This window comes from Oncorhynchus mykiss, chromosome 23, assembly GCF_013265735.2.
Source record: "Oncorhynchus mykiss isolate Arlee chromosome 23, USDA_OmykA_1.1, whole genome shotgun sequence".
In the NCBI taxonomy this organism is placed as follows: domain Eukaryota; kingdom Metazoa; phylum Chordata; class Actinopteri; order Salmoniformes; family Salmonidae; genus Oncorhynchus; species Oncorhynchus mykiss.
This window is the reverse complement of record NC_048587.1, coordinates 45198234-45219871: the sequence shown is the minus strand read 5'-3', so window position 1 is coordinate 45219871 and position 21638 is coordinate 45198234. Positions and strand designations below refer to the sequence as shown.

Here is a 21638-nt window from a genome sequence, read left to right as displayed (position 1 = left end):
GACCGGGAAAGATCTAGCAGGGCAGAAATTTGACAAACTAATTTGTTGGAAAGGTGGCATCCTATGACGGTGCCACGTTGAAAGTCACTGACCTCTTCAGTAAGGCCATTCTACTGCCAGTGTTTGTCTATGGAGATTGCATGGCTGTGTGCTCAATTTTATACACCTGTTAGAAATTAGTTTGGCTGAAATAGCCGAATCCACTAATTTGAAGGGGTGTCCACATACTTTTGTATATATAGTGTAAATATAAAGAGAGAAGAGGGAAAAATATACAGTATGTGGTTGAAAATGCCTCTATCCAACCTGTCTAGTCCACTTACCCGTGAGTCACAAATTGCTCTGTGCTGAAAGATCATGACAGCAGGTATAGAGACAGGTAAATAGACTGCTCTACCCACCCACTCTCTTACTTACATCTGGGTCGAAGGTCAAGAGTCAGAGGTTGTTACTTCCTTACTTGTGATTCACAAATTGTTCTGAAAGATTGTGACAGCAGGTAGTTTCAGAGTAAGGACGAAAGAAAAAAAGAAAGAAAAACTTTGAGACCTCGGTCTGTACACCCAATCTTTTACTTTCATCTGGGTCAAAGGTCAAGAGTCAAAGGTTGTTACTTCCTGTATTTATTAGAGGTTGTTACAGTGTCATGACTCAGGGTCGTGGTCAGAGGCTGAAACGATTTGATAGAGGTCGGTTATGTTATTGTGCTTTCCGGTACTGCTAGGCCAGTGGTTATCAACCGGTGTGCAGCGGCACAATGCTGTGCCTTGAGGAACTTTCATGTGTGTGCAACAAAACTTTCCTCTGCCACCAACAATTGGAACACTCAAGTATGAACATGAATTGAATGAGCGAGGATGAACACCCGTTAATATCATGTGTTTTTGTGCGACATCACTAAATTCCTTATCAAATAAAAAAATACATATTACATATTTGTTAGGGAAATAATGTAACATCGAGGCTAGCTTTTTTTCTATAGTTATTATCATGAAATAGTTTACCATCCAAAATATGTTGTCATGTTAAACTACATACAATTGCAAAAAACAAATCCTAGGGCCCCCAAACGAACAAAATGTAGCTTTCGGTGCTGCATTTACTATTTACTATTTGTCACAGAAAATAGTTGATTTGCAGTATGGATCAGACAGTTTGTGTAACCAACAGCTGACTGAGAGCAACCGGCACTTCATATGCCGTCAGACAATGTTAGAATCAGCTCCAATCCAGTAGAGAGAGTCAGCCCTTCCTCCTTTCTTTTGCCTTGTTAAAAATGTATCCAGTCCATCTATTTGGGCCTGGATCGATACATTGTGTTAACACAGAGGTTGCCGTTCATGTTCTGGCATAGCAGGGGTGATTAATAAGGACGTTAGCTGCTGTAGATTCAGCGACCTGTACCCCCCCCCCCCCCCCCTCCACACACACAGTCACGATCACGAACACGCTAATGAAAACCCACACACACACACACACACACACACACAGTCACACACGCACACACACTCTCACGATCACGAATACGCTAATGAAAACCCACACACACGCACACACCGTCACGATCCCGCACACGCTAATGAAAATGCACATATATTTACATTGTACATTTTTGTTATTCAGAGCCACTCTTATCCAGCGTGACATACAGGTCATCTTAAGATAGCTAGGTGAGACAACCATATATCTCAGTCATTGTAAGTACAATTTCCCTTTAAAGTAGCTATCAGCAAAGTCAGTGCTAGAAGGAAAAAGTCAAGGCTGAGTGTTGATTGTGGAGTTATTGAAGATACTCTTTAAAGAGGTAGGGTGTCCTAGCATCAGGGGGAAGCTTGTTCCACCATTGGGGGTTGCCAGGAAAGGGAAGAGCTTTGACTGAGCTGAGCAGGACCACCCACAGGGAGGTGGGAGGTCCAAGAGACCAGAGATGGCAGAACGGAGCGCTCGGATTGGGGTGTAGGGTTTGAGCTAAGCCTGAAGGTAGGGAGGGGCAGTTCCTCTTGCTGCTCCGTAGGTAAGCACCATGGTCTTGTAGTGGACGTGAGCTTCGACTGGAAGTCGGTGGAGTCTGCGGAGGAGCGGGATGACATGGGAGAACTTGGGAAGGTTGAAGACAAGGCGAGCTGTGGCGTTCTGGATAAGTTGCAGGGGTTTGATGGCACAAGCAGGGAGTCCTGCCAACAGAGAGTTGCAAAAGTCCAGACCGGAGATGACGTGCCTGCATTAGAACCGAGGTTCTACACGTACACACACACATGCTTACAATAACGCACACAATCACACACATGCACGCTCACAACACACACCCACTACCACGTTGATCAATACGTCATTAGTGCTGGCAGAGAGAGTGTCTGCCTTGTCTGCCTCCACTATCATTATCACCTCAGTGTAAATTGTTAGGGCTTTATTCTCCATTGTTGTGAGATTTACAGATCCATTATCACGTCGCTGTGTGTGATCCTTCACACTGTCCTCTATTCCCTCGACCACTGTATTTCTCACACACAGCAGTGTTTAGTTTTTTATACTTGTGTGTGCATGCGTGAGCATAAGCTTGAGCTCAGTTGTGCTCATGTGTGCATTAATACGTGATCATTTGTGCATACCAAATTGTTGCTTCCTGGCTGTCTGTCTGTCTGTTAATAGTAACTTAGCTAACTCTGTCTTTCTGTCTCTCTGTCTCTTGGGCTCTCTCTCGCTCTCTGTCTGTCTCTCCAGGTTTCCCCAACGAGCCCGCGGCAAATATTGCCTTGGAGACAGTAAAGAGCTGGGTCAAGGAGAACCATGACAAGGTAGGACCTAGCTGGATTACTGTATCAGACTTACTGTCTCTCCTACACACACTCTGTCTTCTCCTACTCTCTGGACAGGCTCTGAGCTGAGCCTAACTGGCATTAGAGTGCCGTCTCTAAGCCTGGGTGAAGTTCTACTGTTGGACTGAAATCCACTCAGTTGTGCGATCATGTGTCTCTTATTTTCTCATGTGTTGGCCTAGTCTTTTGGCCCGTGTTCCAATATCCTCACTAGCTCATTACTACATAGAATACATGACCAATACATTACTAAGTGGTATTCCAGTATGGATATATGCTAGTATGGACATTGGAACCCAGCTTTAGGGTTGAGATGGATTCACAGTGAAGGTAAACTGACCCTGTAGAGACTGGCCAGCAGGAGAGAGAACTGGTACTACTGCAGGCAGGTAATTTGTGATACAAGTCAGCAATCGACGTCCATCCATGTCTGAGGACGTTGGGAGATGACGTGGAAGTCGGCCACTAGGGGCAGCAGGGAGTGCAGTTACCTTCAAGTAGGTTTCGGTTTTGCTAGAGCTTTGTAGATGGGGATGGCGTAAGCATCTGCCTCTGATTCGAAAGGTTGCATGTTTGAATCCAGCAAAATAAAGTTATTTTTGATTCAAGCCTATCCCAAACCTTAACCCTTCCCTTAACCATTCTGACTTATGCCTGAACTTAACCCTAACCTTAAGAATTTGTAGGTAATGCCTAAACTTAACCTTAAATCATTTGAAATTTGATGTTTGGAACAACTTCAAAATTTGACATTTGAGAAACATGATGAACGTCTAATTTTGATGTGAGATTATGAGAGCTTGTTGACTACGGATTCTGGTATCTCCTGGTGTGTCCTGGTATCTCCTGGTGTCTCCTTGTGTCTCCTGGTGTCTATTGGTGTCTGCTGGTGTCCCCTGGTATCTCCTGGTGTCTCCTGGTACCTCCTGTTATCCTGATGATATATTTTGCTTTTCCTGGTGTCTCCTGGTGTCCACTGGTGTCCCCTGGTATCTTCTGGTGTCTCCTGGTATCTCCTGTTATCCTGATGATATATTTTGCTTTTCCTGGTATCTCCTGGTGTCCACTGGTGTCCCCTGGTATCTCCTGGTGTCTCCTGGTATCTCCTGTTATCCTGATGATATATTTTGCTTTTCCTGTTGTCTCCTGGTATCTCCTGGTGTCTCCTGGTATCTCCTGTTATCCTGATGATATATTTTGCTTTTCCTGGTGTCTCCTGGTGTCCACTGGTGTCTCCTGGTATCTCCTGTTATCCTGATGATATATTTTGCTTCTCCTGGTGTCTCCTGGTGTCTACTAGTATTGTACTGGTATCCATTAGTTCTACTCTACCTACTGTACACATCTCCCGTAAATATCTAAAAGCAATCATTAGTAACCGCCTCACTTGGTCGCCCGTTCGTTTAGTGTGCATCCTGCGTTCAGTATGCGCATCAAATTACATCTCAATCTGTACTCTAATCAGTCCTTAAATGCTCTGTTGACTTTTAAACGGTTCTGAGTTAGGAAGGCACTTGAAGTCATGCAGCAAGCCAAGAGGAAAATAAACACGTAAGATGACATAAACTGAAACTAATATGGTTAAATGAAACAAATGATAATGATGATGCAAGTTCAAGTAGTACGGGCTCAGACAGTGTGGAATGGAATGGTCCGTTCGTTCATTCATTCATGATTGTAGACTAGTTTTGTCTTTACAATTCTGTCCTCACAAGTGGAAGCAGAAGGCTGATTTTGGTTGACTGCACTTGATAGAGTAATGTCTGCTGTATTTGTATAGTAACATTAATTAATGAATGCTCCTAGACTGACTGGTTTTGTCTTCACTAATCATGGAGAAGTAGAAGGAACTGGCCTTGGTTAGCTGAACTTCATAGTGTTAGTTATACAGTGTATTTGTATGGGAATGATTATGTACCAGTATTCACACTGTATTTGTGTGGTAATGATTTGAACCAGTAGGTATTGTACTGGACTGAATGGACTGGCAGATAATGGTCAGTTAGAGATAATGGTATTTTGACTGCTTCATGAACATTAGATGAGTCATTGTTTCACAGGTTGAAGTTACAGGAAGTAAAAGGACTTGGGCTGGCTGAACTTCACAATATAGAGCAGGGTTTCTCATACTCGGTCCTGCATAGTGTAGGGCAGGTATTCCCAAACTGGGGGTACGCGCAATGCCGTCGGGGGAATGCCGAATAAAAATGTGATTCACATTCACACATTTTCAAACAATCCATTTAATTTTTCCAACAAGGCTATCCATTTTGGTGAGTTTTTTTTCTTGCCTGAGTAGCCTCGTTTCACTGCCAAAAATAAAATGAAACCATCTAGTGTTCAGCGAAATAACAACACAATGTTAAATACAGGTAGCCTAGTCAAATAATTAACATCCGATCACATTAACCGTTACTCTCTCACGGGAATTCCACTAACGATCTGTTTGTTGCTGAACATAGCTGCTGCTCATTACGTTTGCTCGAAAATTGATAAATGGTTAAAAAAAAGTAAGAGACACATGAATAATACTAGTATCCTGTGTTTTATTATAGGCAACTAGCAATATTCAAGACTTGTTCTTGACACATGGAATGGTTTTCTGTGTGATTTGCATTGTTTCTGTGTGATTTGCAACCAGCTCTACTGGTTGTACTGCTACTACCAGCAGTATTACACCTGCACCTGTCGACGACACAAGTTGTTCTGCTTCCACGAGCACATCCAATGCTAGCATCAGTATTTCTACATTTGTTGTTAGCCCAGCTAGCAGGGACACTGACAGTTGTGAATCTGATGCAGCCGAAGAGCTACTGCTCGCTTACCCGGGAAAGTACCGAACAACAGACTGGGACATTGGACCATCAAAGAGACGCAAATATGATGAGAACTACATTGATTTGGGGTTCACTTATATTAGGAGTAGTGCCTTTCCTCAGCCACAGTCTGTTATATGTGCAAAAGTACTATCTCACAACTCCATGAAACATTCACTCTTGCGCAGACATTTAGAAACAGAACATGCTCATTTGAAAAATAAGCCACGGGAGTTTTCTGAGCGAGAATTAAGACGACTTTCGAGTAGTAAGACATGTATAAAACCAACAGATACCATGAATGTGAAGGGTCTAGAAGCGTCTTATATGGTGAGCTACCAAGTGGCTAGAACAGGCAAGTCCCATACTATTGTGGAGGACTTCATTCTTCCTGCTGCTGCGGATATGGCTGGGACAATGGTGGGGGAAAAGGCCCAAAAAACTGTACAGACAATGCCTTCATCAAACAACACTGTTTCACGATGCATCAGTGACATGACAGGAGATGTTTTGAAACAATTACTGCTTCGCATACAAGCCAGTGAATTCTATAAAACCAGGACAACAGGAGGAGGATATTTTTAAAGTACTGGACAGCTTTGTGACATCAAATAGACTTTGGTGGTCAAGATGTGTTGGTATCTGTACTGATGGCGCAAACAGGGAGACAGAGTGGAATGGTAACACGCGCGCAAGCATTTGCTCCCAACACCATTTGGGTACACTGCAGTATCCACTGAGAGGCTCTTGCTGTCGAGGGAATGCCCGACAGCTTGAAAGATGTTTTTGACATTACAGTGAAAATGGTTAACTTTATTAAAGCATTTTATGCATTATGCAATGATATGGGCAGCAACCATGTAACACTTTTACAACATACAGAAGTGTGCTGGTTATCAAGGGGCAAAGTATTGACACGTTTTTTTTTAAATTGAGGGAAGAGCTTAATGTTTTCTTTACTGACCATTTTCACTTGTCTGACTGCTTGCATGATGACGAGTTTCTCACACGACTGGTCTATCTGGGTGATGTTTTTTCTCACCTGAATGATCTGAATCTAGGATTACAGGGACTCTCCGCAACTATATTCAATATGCGGGACAAAATTGAGGCTATGATTAAGAAGTTAGAGCTCTTCTCTGTCTGCATTAACAAGGACAACACACAGGTATTTCCGTCATTGTATGATTTTTTGTGTGCAATGAACTCAAGCTTGCGGACAATGTCAAATGTGATATAGCGAAGCACCTGAATGAGTTGGGTGTGCAATTACGCAGGTACTTTCCAGAAATGGATGACAAAAACAATTGGATTCATTCTCCCTTTCATGCCCTGCCTCCAGTCCACTTACCGATATCTGAACCAGAGAGTCTCATCGAAATTGCAACAAGCAGTTTAGTAAAAATTGAATATAGTAAGAAGCCACTGCCAGATTTTTGGATAGGGCTGCGCTGAGGTAGCCTGCCTTGGCAAATTGCGCAGTTAAGACACTGCTGCCCTTTGCAACTGCGTACCTATGTGAAAACTAGCATGAAAACTAGCATGAAAACTAGCATGAAAACTAGCATGAAAGCTAAATACAGGCACAGACTGTGGAAAATGATATAAGACTGAGACTCTCTCCAATACATCCCAACATTGCAGAGTTCTGTGCATCCTTTCAAGCAAACCCTTATCATTAACCTGTGGTGAGTTAGTCACAATGTTTGATGAACAAATAAGGTTTTATATGTAAGATGGCTAAATAAAGAGCAAAACTATTGATTATTATTATATTATTATTTGTGCCCTGGTCCTATAAGAGTTCTTTGTCACTTCCCACGAGCCGGGTTGTGACAGAAACTCATTCTTATGTTTAATAAATGTATTGGATAGTGTGTGTGTGTGTGTGGCAGGCTTACAATGATGGCAAAAAACAACATTTGAGAGTTTGCTGACCCTGGTAGAGAGGGTACGCAGCTGGAGGTTGAATGTTTGAAGAGCTACGGGACTATAACAAGTTTGGGAACCACTGGTGTAGGTTTTTGACTGAATGTTAAGCTCTATCTGTATGGTAGTGATATTCGAATGGACATGAGTCAATGTTTCTCAGGTGGAAGGTGCTGTACATAGGAAGTAAAAGGCCTTTGGCTGGCTAAACTTCAAAGTGTAAGTTCTACTGTATTTAAATTGATATGATCTGTAGGGTATTTGACTGAGGATGCATCCCAAATGGCACCATATTCCCTATATAATGTACTACTTTTGATCAGCCCTATGGGCCCTGGTCAAAGGTAATGCTATATAAAGGGAGTAGGGCGCCATTTGGGACACATCTAAAGTTCTACTGTATTTGAATGCTAATGATATTCGAATGGATTGGCAGATAATAGTCTCTTGGCAGCAAACAAGCTGAGTCATCATTGAACATGACTCTCAGGTTGAAAGGTATAATACATGACTGGGAATTGTGAATTCTGACTATCTTCCATTGTAATGCACTCTGACACACACGCGCACACACACAGAATAGTGAAATTTAACTACCTCTCATTGTAATGCACTCTAGCTCTTCTAGCTGAGGCAAGCTGAATATGATGATGATGGTTAGGTAAATGTAAAAGACCAAGTCTGAACCCCATATGGCACCCTATTCCCTATGGGCCCTGGTCAAAAGTAGTGCACTACGTATAAAATAGGGTGCCATTAGGGACATAGGAAAACCTAGCTACTCGACATGTATATTCTATTTTGCATATGTGGGGCTAAGACCACTCTAGCCCTGTTCCCTAATGTAGGGCACTACCTCTGAACAGAGTCCTGTGGGCTCTGGTCAAATGTAGTGCGCTATAAAGGGAATAGGGTGCCATTTGCTGCAGTAAATATTGAAGGGAAAGCCCAATATAAAACCCACTGAGTTTTCTGTATTACAGGTTCATCATAACGACTTACAGACCTCATATGTACCGTTCTGTATTGCATTTACAGACTCATATTTAGGCCTACGACATATCTCAGATAGCTGCCTGTCTGTATAACAGGTACATCATAAGGCCTAACACATCTCATAGCTATTCGTTTCTGTATTGCAGCCGTGTCCTAGCTACCTCATTACCCAGAGACAGACAATAACAGGCTTACTGATGTCTACTTGTCTGTTTGCCTGTCTCACTGTCAGCTTATCTTGGCATAAAGATGAAAACACAAACACTCTCTACGATTGAGTGGTTTGTGATCCCTCCAATAGCTCTTTTCCTCCAATCTCCTGGAGTTGGCTAGTACAAATAAGTCAACATCCTAGTGACTGTGCATTAGGTTATGTGAAAAGAATCCATATATCTTCCCATTCATTTTCTTTTATCTTGGAGTGGCGGAGTGTGTACTGTTTTCTGTATTACAGCACGGTGTCCTAAAATGTTCACTGGCTCTTCATAAGACCCCAGACATATCTTAGTCAGCTTACTGATGCCTGCCCGTCTCACAGTCAGCTTATCTTGGCATTGATGCTACAATAGCTATTTTACCGTCTCATGATGTTAGTATAGTCCATCTCAGAAAAGGAGGACTAAACTAACATCCCTACAATGTTATTTGATGTAACATGTTCGACGTATTACATCATTTGCAAAAGCTTATCCATATAAGCCTATATTTTCCATTCATGTTATTTTATCTAGGAGTGGGAATGCGCTTCAGTCAGTGGAGGCTGTTGAGGGAAGGACGACTTATAATAATGGCTGGAATGGAGTCAATGGAATGGTATCAAACACATCGAACACGTGGTTTCCATGTGGTAGATAGCATTCCGTTGACTCTATTCGTGCCATTGACAATGAGCCGTCCTCCCCTCAGCAGCCTCCACTGGCCTCAATAGCTATTTTACTCCCATCTCATGGCGTTATCTAGAAAATGAAATTAACTTCCCATACAATTGTTAATGAATGAAGTTATTTTGAAAGCATGTCCATGTAGGTCTATATTTCCATTCATGTTATTTTATTGTGGAGTGGCCTGTCTGGTGTCCTATTTAAAGTGACAGAGTCTAGCATCGATCAATCTTGGTTCCGCAGTGACTGATGATAACCTTCTAAAGGTCACAGCTATTGCCTACGTCACCAGGGGTAATCTCTGTCACAGTGGCTAGATACAACTGCTAAATTAACCCATGAGCTGTATACCTACCACAGCATTGCATAGTGTGATAACTGCGTCCCAAATGACACCTTATTTCCTATGTAGTGCACTACTTTTGACCAGGGCCTATAGGGGAATAGGTGTGTAATGTTATAGCTGCAGTGAAACAACACTACACATCTATCTAATGAATTATATTGCTACTACTGCATGTTGATGTGTTACGGAATGGTTGTAGCAGTTGTCCTTCTTTGCCTGGTGATTTCTATAAGGTGGCTTAAATATTCAGATAAGCTGACTGTTGTGGTTGTTCTATCACTTTAACTCTCAGGGTTTCTGCTGGATTCAATGAAAATGAGACAGGAGGAGGCAGAAATAATATGATTTGTGTCTTTATGTAGGATGAATCCCCTATGGGAGGACCTTAGCGGTGAAGCTGCTGGGTCCAGACAGGATTTATACTCTGCCAGTGAAGAAAGGGCACATTCCAAATGACTCATTTGAAAATATGTTTCATGAATGTAATGTATGTTTCAGTAATATTTATTCTCACCATGTGTGTTTAATCAGGTTTGACCATAGCCCATGTCTACAGTAGATACTGAAATAGAACAGTCTCCCACTTCCTTAGCTTTTCCCCCTCATTCTTGTCAGTGAAGAATAATCTACTATAAAACAGTGTTTGTATTTTCTAAGAGCATCTTATACATGTTAAAGTGTGAGCTGTCTAATGGGTTAACAATGATGTTAGCATGGCCTGGTAAATTGTGCCTTCAGCTTTATAATTACACCCTGAGTTTATGTCTAATATATCAACGTAAAGTTTAGGTTCAATATGTCACAACCACAGTCAACATGATGAATAGCTGACACATGACCTTCAGAGGGAAGTGAAGTGTGGGTGGGGGTGAGGGAGGTAGTGTGGGCTGTGTGTGGTGTGTGTGTGTGTTTGTGTGTGTGTGTGGTGGGGTGTGTGTGTGTGTGTGGTGGGGGGGGGGTGTGTGTGTGTGTGTGTGTGTGGTGGGGGTGGTGTGTGTGTGGTGGGGGTGGTGTGTGTGTGTGTGTGTGTTTGTGTGTGTGTGTGTGTGTTTGTGTGTGTGTGTGTGTGTGTGTGTTTGTGTGTGTGTGTGTGTGTGTGTGTGTTTGGGTGGGGTGTGTGTGTGTGTGGCGGAGTGTATGTGTGTGGTGGGGGTGGTGTGTGTGTGTGTGTGGTGGGGTGTGTGTGTGTGTGTGTGTGTGTGTGTGGTGGGGTGTGTATGTGCGTGTGTGTGTGTGTGGTGTGTGTGTGGGTGTGTGTGTGCTAAGAGGAAAGGGGCAGAATTAAGCTTGTAGACAGCATATTATGGTGTAGGGAAAGTACTGGCTACATGTAATGTCACATCCTCAGAGGTGTCCCAGTGAGCAATAGGGATGTTTGTCAAGTGCAATGTGTTGGTTGCCATTTTCATTGTCAAACATTTTCCTACATTTCAGGCATTGTATTCTTCCCCTCGTGTGTTTCATGGAGGCAAATACAGATCTGGATCAAAAGGCACAGGACAAAAGTTCAGCAGATAACACGTGTCCCGTGGTCATGCATGTAGACCCCAGAGCCAGGATGTGAGAGGGAGAGAGATATGTGGGGCACAGTTTGCTATGCATGACTACAATAGGATTAGATTGCTTCCCAGCCCCTTCCTCTGTCAACTGCTGTTTTGTATACACACACACACACACACACACACACACACACACACACACACACACACTGCGTCCCTACAGTCTAGTGTGTTTCAGGACCATGATAAGGCCTCTGTACTGGAGGATAATACTATTGAAGCTGAATCACTCACTACACAATGGTCTGGCCCACAATCAGACATTTTGGGGCGCTATCAGGGGTATAGACGACTGTGTGGGGGTGTGTGTGTGCATGTGTGTGTCCGTGTGTGTGGGCGTGTGAGTTCAAAGAACAATGACCTTGCAGCACTCCAACCACACCTTAATAGTGTTTTTTTCTGTGCCATTCTTGTACAAGGAGGAAAGGAGAGGCTGGAGAGTGATTGATTAACAGTGAGTTTATCTCCTTGGCCAGAACACTGTAGCTCTCTGCAATCCACCTTTTCCTTCCATAGCCACACAAAGGCTCCTAGTGCCGGAGTGAAATTTCCCCCATAACAGTAGCTGTGTAGCTTTAGAATAAACAGCCTACCAGTGGCCAGACAGAGCAGATCCTTACATCTAACAGAGCCCTAAGTGCTGTGTGTGTGTGTGTGTGTGTGTGTGTGTGTGTGTGTGTGTGTGTGTGTGTGTGTGTGTGTGTGTGTTTGTGTGTGTGCACCCTGGGTGAAGACATGGTCCTTTAGATCACAGAGGATCAAAGCAAATTGGATAGAAGCCCCATGTATTTCCTGTGTTGTCCAATAATGACAAATAATACAACGATAGAAGAAATAAAATATATAACTGTTACACACACACACACACGCACACGCACACGCACACACACACACACACACACACACACACACACACACACACACATACACACACACGCACAAACAGTTCCTGTTTACCCGTTTCCTCCTGTTCATATGTTCCTCTACCCGTTCCCTCCTGTTCATAAGTTCCTCTTCCCGTTCCCTCCTGTTCATATGTTCCTCTACCCGTTCCCTCCTGTTCATATGTTCCTCTACCCGTTCCCTCCTGTTCATAAGTTCCTCTAGCCGTTTCCTCCTGTTCATATGTTCCTCTACCTGTTCCCTCCTATTCATAAGTTCCTCTAGCCGTTTCCTCCTGTTCATATGTTCCTGTCACACCCTGACCATAGTTTACTTTGTATATTTCTATGTTTTGGTTGGTCAGGGTGTGAGCTGAGTGGGCATTCTATGTTTCATGTCTAGTTTGTCTAGTTCTATGTTTGGCCTGATATGGTTCTCAATCAGAGGCAGGTGTTCGTCATTGTCTCTGATTGGGAACCATATTTAGGTAGCCTGTTTGGTGTTGGGTTTTGGGGGTGAGTGTCCTTAGTGTCCTGATGTCCTTGTTCTGTGTTAGTTTACACAAGTATAGGCTGTTTCGGTTTTCGTTACGTTTATTGTTTTTGTAGTGTTTAGTGTGTTTTTTCATTAAACATGAATCGCAATCGACACGCTGCATTTTGGTCCGACTCTCCTTCTCACATACTGAAAACCGTGACAGAATCACCCACCACAACTGGACCAAGCGGCGTGTCAACAGGCAGCAGCAGCAGGAGAAGGAACAGAGGCAGGAGCAGCAGCAGCAGTGGGAGAGGCTGCATTACTTGGAGAAATGGACTTGGGAGGACGATTTGGACGGTAAAGGACCCTGGGCACAGCCTGGAGAATATCGCTGCCCCAAAGAGGAACTGGAGGCGGCGAAAGCAGAGAGGTGCTGTTATGAGGAGGCAGCACGGCGACGCGGATGGAAGCCTGAGAGTCAGCCCCAAAAATTTCTTGGGGGGGGGGGGGCTAACAGGGAGTATGGCTACGCCAGGTAGGAGACCTGGGCAGACTCCCTGTGCTTACCAGGGGGCTAGAGAGACCGGACAGGCACCGTGTTATGCAGTTTTTTCATTAAACATGAATCGCAATCGACACGCTGCATTTTGGTCCGACTCTCCTTCTCACCAAGAAAACCGTGACAGTTCCTCTACCCGTTCCCTCCTGTTCATATGTTCCTCTACCTGTTCCCTCCTGTTCATATGTTCCTCTACCTGTTCCCTCCTGTTCATATGTTCCTCTACCCGTTCCCTCCTATTCATATGTTCCTCTACCCGTTCCCTCCTATTCATATGTTCCTCTACCCATTCCCTCCTGTTCATATGTTCCTCTACCCGTTCCCTCCTGTTCATATGTTCCTCTAGCCGTTCCCTCCTATTCATATGTTCCTCTAGCCGTTTCCTCCTGTTCATAAGTTCCTCTACCCGTTCCCTCCTGTTCATAAGTTCCTCTACCCGTTCCCTCCTGTTCATAAGTTCCTCTAGCCGTTTCCTCCTGTTCATAAGTTCCTCTAGCCGTTTCCTCCTGCCATACATTTTTCTCATCTAATTCTGTTTAATTCAGCCTTACCCAAGTTTAACGGTTGAAAATGTGGTGTGACACTTTATTTGGCTGCCGCAGATCTGTTCTCGATGGGTAAGCCAACGTTGCAATTAACATTTCTAAGTTTGGAAGCTCAAAAACACATACACACAAACACATTCACACACCCACACGTTTGGAAAAGAGCCCAGTCACCATCACTAACACTGAGCACATCAGATTCAGTAATATACAGTCCAATGCTGGATCCGGCCTGGTCTGATATGGACTCAGATCTCTTCACCTTTCAAACGGACATCCCTCTATTTTAGGGCTGTAGTATTAAGCACTGGGGACGCTGGTGCCAATGACACCACGTTTACACCATTTCTCTGTACCTTGAATTATTTATTTACTTTCTTTCTGTGTTTGTCAGGTAATGTAGCCTATTTCTCAACCAGCAACATGGACAAACATGACTGATATAAATACATGTGTTAGTTTATGACTGTTTTCCGCTGTCTGAGTAAATACATGTTTAGGATGCAGTTGAGGATGTCAAGTCAGATGGAGTATAATGTGACAGTGGGGCGGCATTCATTGTCATTTAAGTTGAATAAGATGGATGGTCAACGTTATCACTGCTCTACAGTGTACTTCACCTGTTGAGAATGAATGGCAGATGGGATTTTTTACTATAGATTAGAATAAGAATGAAATAGAATAATACCCCACACCCCATAGAAACAGACACACACACACCAAACACACAAATAAGGATACGAATCCAAGATGGCGCCGATAGTCTCAGGCTCCTAAGCAACTTTGCAGTATTTTGTTTTTTTATTGTTATTTCTCATGTTATTAGCCCAGAACGTTATTTGCGTTATTACATACAGCTGGAAATAACTTTTGGATATCAGAGAGGCGGTAACATTTCGACCAGGAATACGACTTTCCTGAATTGGATCCTTTGTTCGTACCTTTCAAGGCGATTGAACGTAGCCCAGAGGCTGCTCTAAGACGCTGCCGGCGTAGAAGAGGTATTCGGAGTAGACCATTTTTGTGCGACTCAGGAGGCGTGCACGCCATCAAACCACTTCAAATCAAATGTATTTATATAGCCCTTCGTACATCAGCTGATATCTCAAAGTGCTGAACAGAAACCCAGCCTAAAACCCCAAACAGCAAGCAATGCAGGTGTAGAAGCACAGTGGCTAGTAAAAACTCCCTAGAAAGGCCAAAACCTAGGAAGAAACCTAGAGAGGAACCAGGCTATGAGTTGTAGCCAGTCCTCTTCTGGCTGTGCCGGGTGGAGATTATAACAGAACATGGCCAAGATGTTCAAATGTTCATAAATGACCAGCATGGTCAAATAATAATAATCACAGTAGTTGTCGAGGTTGCAGCAAGTCAGCACCTCAGGAGTAAATGTCAGTTGGCTTTTCATAGCCGATCATTAAGAGTATCTCTACCACTCCTGCTGTCTCTAGAGAGTTGAAAACAGCAGGTCTGGGACAGGTAGCACGTCTGGTGAACAGGTCAGGATTCCATAGCCGCAGGCAGAACAGTTGAAACTGGAGCAGCAGCACGGCCAGGTGGACTGGGGACAGCAAGGAGTCATCATGCCAGGTAGTCCTGAGGCATGGTCCTAGGGCTCAGGTCTTCCGAGAGAGAGAAAGGAAGAGAGAAAGAGAGAATTAGAGAGAGCATACTTAAATTCACACAGGACACCGGATAAGACAGGAGAAGTAACTCCAGATATAACAAACTGACCCTAGCCCCCCGACACATAAACTACTGCAGCATAAATACTGGAGGCTGAGACAGGAGGGGTCAGGAAACACTGTGGCCCCATCCGATGATACCCCCGGACAGGGCCAAACAGGAAGGATATAACCCCACCCACTTTGCCAAAGCACAGCCCCACACCACAAGAGGGATAACTTCAACCACCAATTTACCATCCCGAGACAAGACCGAGTATAGCCCACAAAGATCTCCGCCACGGCACAACCCAAGGGGGGGTGCCAACCCAGACAGGAAGATCACATCAGTGACTCAACCCACTGAAGTGACGCACCCCTCCTAGGGACGGCATGAAAGAGCACCAGTAAGCCAGTGACTCAGCCCCTGTAATAGGGTTAGAGGCAGAGAATCCCAGTGGAAAGAGGGGAACCGGCCAGGCAGAGTCAACAAGGGCGGTTCGTTGCTCCAGAGCCTTTCCGTTCAGCTTCACACTCCTGGGCCAGACTACACTCAATCATATGACTCACTGAAGAGATGAGTCTTCAGTAAAGACTTAAAGGTTGAGACAGAGTCTGCGTCTCTCACATGGGTAGGCAGACCATTCCATAAAAATGGAGCTCTATAGGAGAAAGTCCTGCCTCCAGCTGTTTGCTTAGAAATTTTAGGGACAGTTAGGAGGCCTGCATCTTGTGTCCGTTGAGTACATGTTGGTATGTACGGCAGGACCAAATCAGAGAGAAAGGTAGGAGCAAGCCCATGTAATGCTTTGTATGTTATCAGTTAAACCTTGAAATCAGCCCTTGCCTTAACAGGAAGCCAGTGTAGGGAGGCTAGCACTGGAGTAATATGATCAAATTTTTTGGTTCTAGTCAAGATTCCTACAGCTGTCTTTAGCACTAACTGAGTTTATTTAGTGCTTATCCAGGTAGCCGGAAAGTAGAGCATTGCAGTAGTCTAACCTAGAAGTAACAAAAGCATGGATTAATTTTTCTGCATCATTTTTGGACAGAAAGTTTCTGATTTTTGCAATGTTAAGTAGATGGAAAAAAGCTGTCCTTGAAACAGTCTTGATATGTTCGTCAAAAGAGAGATCAGGGTCCAGAGTAACGCGAGGTCCTTCACAGTTTTATTTGAGACGACTGTACAACCATGAAGATTAAGAACAGAAAGCAGCTCTTTCAGTAGTTTAGTTGGAATAGGATCCAGTATGCAGCTTGAAGGTTTAGAGGCCATGATTATTTTCATCATTGTGTCAAGAGATATAGTACTAAAACACTTGAGTGTCTCTCTTGATCCTAGGTCCTGGCAGAGTTGTGCAGACTCAGCACAACTGAGCTTTGAAGGAATACGCAGATTTGCTTACTTAATTTGCTTACTAATAATCATGATCTTTTCCTCAAAGAAGTTCATGAATTTATTACTGCTGAAGTGAAAGTCATCCTCACTTGGGGAATGCTGCTTTTTAGTTAGCTTTGCCACAGTATCTAAAATACATTTTGGATTGTTCTTATTTTCCTCCATTAAGTTGGAAAAATAGGATGATCGAGCAGCAGTGAGGGCTCTTCGATACTGCATGGTACTGTCTTTCCAAGCTAGTCAGAAGTCTTCCAGTTTGGTGTGGCGCCATTTCCGTTCCAATTTTCTGGAAGCTTGCTTCAGAGCTCGGGTATTTTCTGTATATCAGTGAGCTAGTTTCTTAATGGAAATGTTTTTAGTTTTTAGGGGTGCAACTGCATCTAGGGTATTGCGCAAGGTTAAATTTAGTTCCTCAGTTAGGTGGTTAACTGATTTTTGTCCTCTGACGTCCTTAGGTAGGCAGAGGGAGTCTGGAAGGACATCAAGGAATCTTTGTGTTGCAAGTGTAATAAAATGGTGGTCCGATAGTCCAGGATTATGAGGAAAAACATTAAGATACACAACATTTATTCCATGGGACAAAACTAGGTCCAGAGTATGGCATCCCTAGCCACACACTCAGAGTATGCACAGACCAGCTGGCTGGAGTGTTTACGGACATAATCAATCTCACCCTACCCCGGTCTGCTATCCCCACTTGCTTCAAGATGTCCACCATTGTTCCTATACCCAAAAAAGCGAAGGAAACTAAACTAAACAACTATCACCCTGTTGTTAAGAATCATATCACCTCCACCTTACCCGACACACTAGACCCACTGCATTTTGCATATCGCCCCAATAGATCAACAGATGATATAGTTGCGATCGCACTGCACACTGCCCTATTCCATCTGGACAAAAGGAATTCCTATGTAAAAAGGCTGTTTGTTGACTACAGCTCAGCCTTCAACACCATAGTACGCTCCAAGCTCATCATTAAGCTCGGGGCTCTGGGTCTGAACCCCGCCCTGTGCAGCTGGGGCTTGGTCTTCCTGACGGGCCAACTCCAGGTGGTGAAGGTAGGCAACAACACCTCCACTATACTGATCCTCAACACAGGGACCCCCCAAGGGTACGTGCTCAGCCCCCTCTTGTAAACCCTGTAAACCCATGAATGAGTGGACATGCACGCCTCCAACTTAATCATCAAGTTTGCAGACGACACATCAGTGGTAGGCCTGATTACCAACAAGAACTAGACAGCCTACAGGGAGGAGGTGAGGGCCCTGGCGGAATGGTGCCAGGAAAATAACCTCTCCCTCAACATTAACAAAACAAAGGAGCTGATCATGGACTTCAGCAGACAGCAGTGGAGAAGGTGAAAAGCTTAAAGTTCCTCTGCGTACACATCACTGACAATCTGAAATGGTTCACTTACACTCAACACACAGCCATTAATGTCTAAACCGCTGGCAACAAAAGTGAGTACACCCCTAAGTGAAAATGTCCAAATTGGGCCTAATTTGGACATTTTCACTTAGGGGTGTACTCACTTTTGTTGCCAGCGGTTTAGACATTAATGGCTGTGTGTTGAGTTATTTTGAGGGGACAGCAAATTTACACTCACTACTTTATATTGTAGCAAAGTGTCATTTCTTCAGTGTTGTCACATGAAAAGATATACTCAAATATTTACAAAAATGTGAGGGGTGTACTCAATATTGTGATATACTGTATATAGTGTGGTGAAGAAGGCGCAACAGCGCCTCTAAAGCCTAAGCAGGCTGAAGAAATTTGGATTGGCCCCTAAGACCCTCACAAACTTTTACAGATGCACCACTGAGAGCATCCTTTCGGGCTGTAGTTTTAGATTTCTGTCTATTGTTGTATATTTCGCTACACCCTCAATAACATGTGCTGGACATGTGTATGCGACCAAAATGTGTATTTATTTGACACACACACACACACACGCACGCACGCACGCACGCACGCACGCACACACACACACAAACTTTTACATCACATCAGAAGCATGTTAATCAGGCTGTGAGCCAGCTCTCTGCCTCAAGTACTTCTATATAGGAAATCAAGTTGTCACTACAGAGGGATACTGTACTGCAGAATCTGCATGCCAAATGGCACCCTATTCTCTACATAGTGCATTATTTTGACCAGAGCCCTATCAAAAGTAGTTCACTATTTAGGGAAAAGGGTGCCATTTCGGGTGCAGGCAGACTGTAAGGTTGAAGACGTGTAGAACAGGTAAAGAGCGATGCTGTGGCTCTCTGTTTCCCGCTGTGTTGCTGTATAGCCCCTGTGGATTGAACATACATTAGCTCTGGCCGACAGAGAGAGAGAGAGAGAGATAGAGAGAGAGAGAGAGAGGGAGACATTGATCTGAGCTGAGCATGCCCTGCGGAGGCTGATATAGTACGATACGAGGCTGATGGGTTGTATGCGATTAGCATGGCGTTCAAAGGCTGGAGCTTTGAGTCTTTTGAAGTTAGCGCCGTCTCCTCCCTTTGAACCGTTGCCACTCTGTGTGTTTGTGTGTCGCGGGGAGGTGGGGAAACGGGGTCAGATCTGATGCTGAGAGACATGAGTAAACACTGAACACTCAGCTTAGGCCTGAACACTGCTCAGTTACACTCCCACTGTAACAATAGGATGGAGGAGAGGTGGGGTATTGAGGTTCAGGGCAGGGTACTGGGTTGAGGCCGGTGACTGTTTAACGTTCTGATGGCCTGGAGAGAGAAGCTTTTTATCAGTCTCTACCTCCAAGCTCTCCATTGGATGGGATGTGAATTGGGACATGCTCTCTCTGCTGTCTCCTGTAGTCCACGATCAAATCAAATCAAATGTATTTATATATCCCTTCGTACATCAGATGATATCTCAAAGTGCAGCAAGTCAGCACCTCGGGTGCTGAACAGTTGAAACTGGAACAGCAGCACGGCCAGGTGGACTGGGGACAGCAAGGAGTCCTCATGCTAGGTAGTCCTGAGGCATGGTCCTAGGGCTCAGGTCCTCCGAGAGAGAGAAAGGAAGAGAGAAAGAGAGAATTAGAGAGAGCATACTTAAATTCACACAGGACACCGGATAAGACAGGAGAAGTAACTCCAGATATAACAAACTGACCCTAGCCCCCCGACACATAAACTACTGCAGCATAAATACTGGAGGCTGAGACAGGAGGGGTCAGCAGACACTGTTGCCCCATCCGATGATTCCCCCCGACAGGGCCAAACAGGAAGGATATAACCCCACCCACTTTTCCAAAGCACAGCCCCCACACCACTAGAGGGATATCTTCAACCACCAACTTACCATCCTGAGACAAAGCCGAGTATAGATCTCCGCCACGGCACAACCCAAGGGCGGGAGGGAGGGGGGGGCAACCCAGACAGGAAGATCACATCAGTGACTCAACCCACTCAAGTGACGCACCCCTCCTAGGGACGGCATGAAAGAGCACCAGTAAGCCAGTGACTCAGCCCCTGTAATAGGGTTAGAGGCGGAGAATCCCAGTGGAAAGAGGGGATCAGAGTCTTCAGTAAAGACTTAAAGGTTGAGACCGAGTCTGTGTCTCTCACATGGGTAGGCAGACCATTCCATAAAAATTGAGCTCTATAGGAGAAAGCCCTGCCTCCAGCTGTTTGCTTAGAAATTCTAGGGACAGTTAGGAGGCCTGCGTCTTGTGACCGTAGCGTACGTGTATGTATGTACGTCAGGACCAAATCAGAGAGATAGGTAGGAGCAAGCCCATGTAATGCTTTGTTGGTTAGCAGTAAAACCTTGAAATAAGCCCTTGCCTTAACAGGAAGCCAGTGTAGGGAGGCTAGCACTGGAGTAATATGATCATCTTTTGGGGTTCTAGTCAGAATCCTAGCAGCCGTATTTAGCACTAACTGAAGTTTATTTAGTGCTTTATCCGGGTAGCTGGAAAGTAGAGCATTGCAGTAGTCTAACCTAGAAGTAACAAAAGCATGGATTAATTTTTCTGCATCATTTTTGGACAGAAAGTTTCTGATTTTTGCAATGTTACGTAGATGGAAAAAAGCTGTCCTTGAAACAGTCTTGATATGTTCGTCAAAAGACAGATCAGGGTCCAGAGTAACGCAGAGGACTTTCACAGTTTTATTTGAGACGACTGTACAACCATGAAGATTAATTGTCAGATTCAACAGAAGATATTTTTGTCACTTGGGATCTAGAACAAGCATCTGTGTTTTGTCTGAGTTTAAAAGTAGAAAGTTTGCAGCCATCCACTTCCTTCTGTCTGAAACACAGACTTCTAGCGAGGGCAATTTTGGGGCTTCACCATGTTTCATTGAAATGTACAGCTGTGGGTCATCCACATAGCAGTGAAAGTTAACATTATGTTTTTGAATGACATCCCCAAGAGGTAAAATATATAGTGAAAACAATAGTGGTCCTAAAACAGAACCTTGAGGAACACTGAAATTTACAGTTGATTTGTCAGAGGACAAACCATTCACAGAGACAAACTGATATCTTTCCGAACAGATAAGATCTAAACCAGGCCATGTGGTGATCGATGGTATCGATCAGCTCCTTCGTTTTGTTGATGTTGAGGGAGAGTTTATTTTCCTGGACCAACTCAGCCAGAGCTCTAACCTCCTCCCTGTAGGCTGTCTTGTCGTTGTTAGTAATCAGGCCTACCACTGTTTTGTCGTCAGCAAACTTAATGATTGAGTTGGAGATGGCCATGCAGTCATGGGTGAACGGGGAGTACAGGAGTGAGCTGAGCACGCACCCCT

The 21638-nt window shown here is 44.2% G+C and overlaps 1 protein-coding gene across 2 annotated transcripts in view; it reads left to right on the top strand.

Moving 5' to 3' along the window:
• Nucleotides 1-21638, top strand: part of macrod2 (mono-ADP ribosylhydrolase 2) — a 1190608-nt gene that overhangs the window by 947064 nt on the left and 221906 nt on the right. For both annotated transcript variants that reach the window (XM_036960545.1, XM_036960544.1), the window contains exon 8: nucleotides 2722-2795. In XM_036960545.1, the coding sequence (XP_036816440.1) occupies nucleotides 2722-2795 (74 nt within the window). The remainder of the gene's footprint in view (nucleotides 1-2721; nucleotides 2796-21638) is intronic.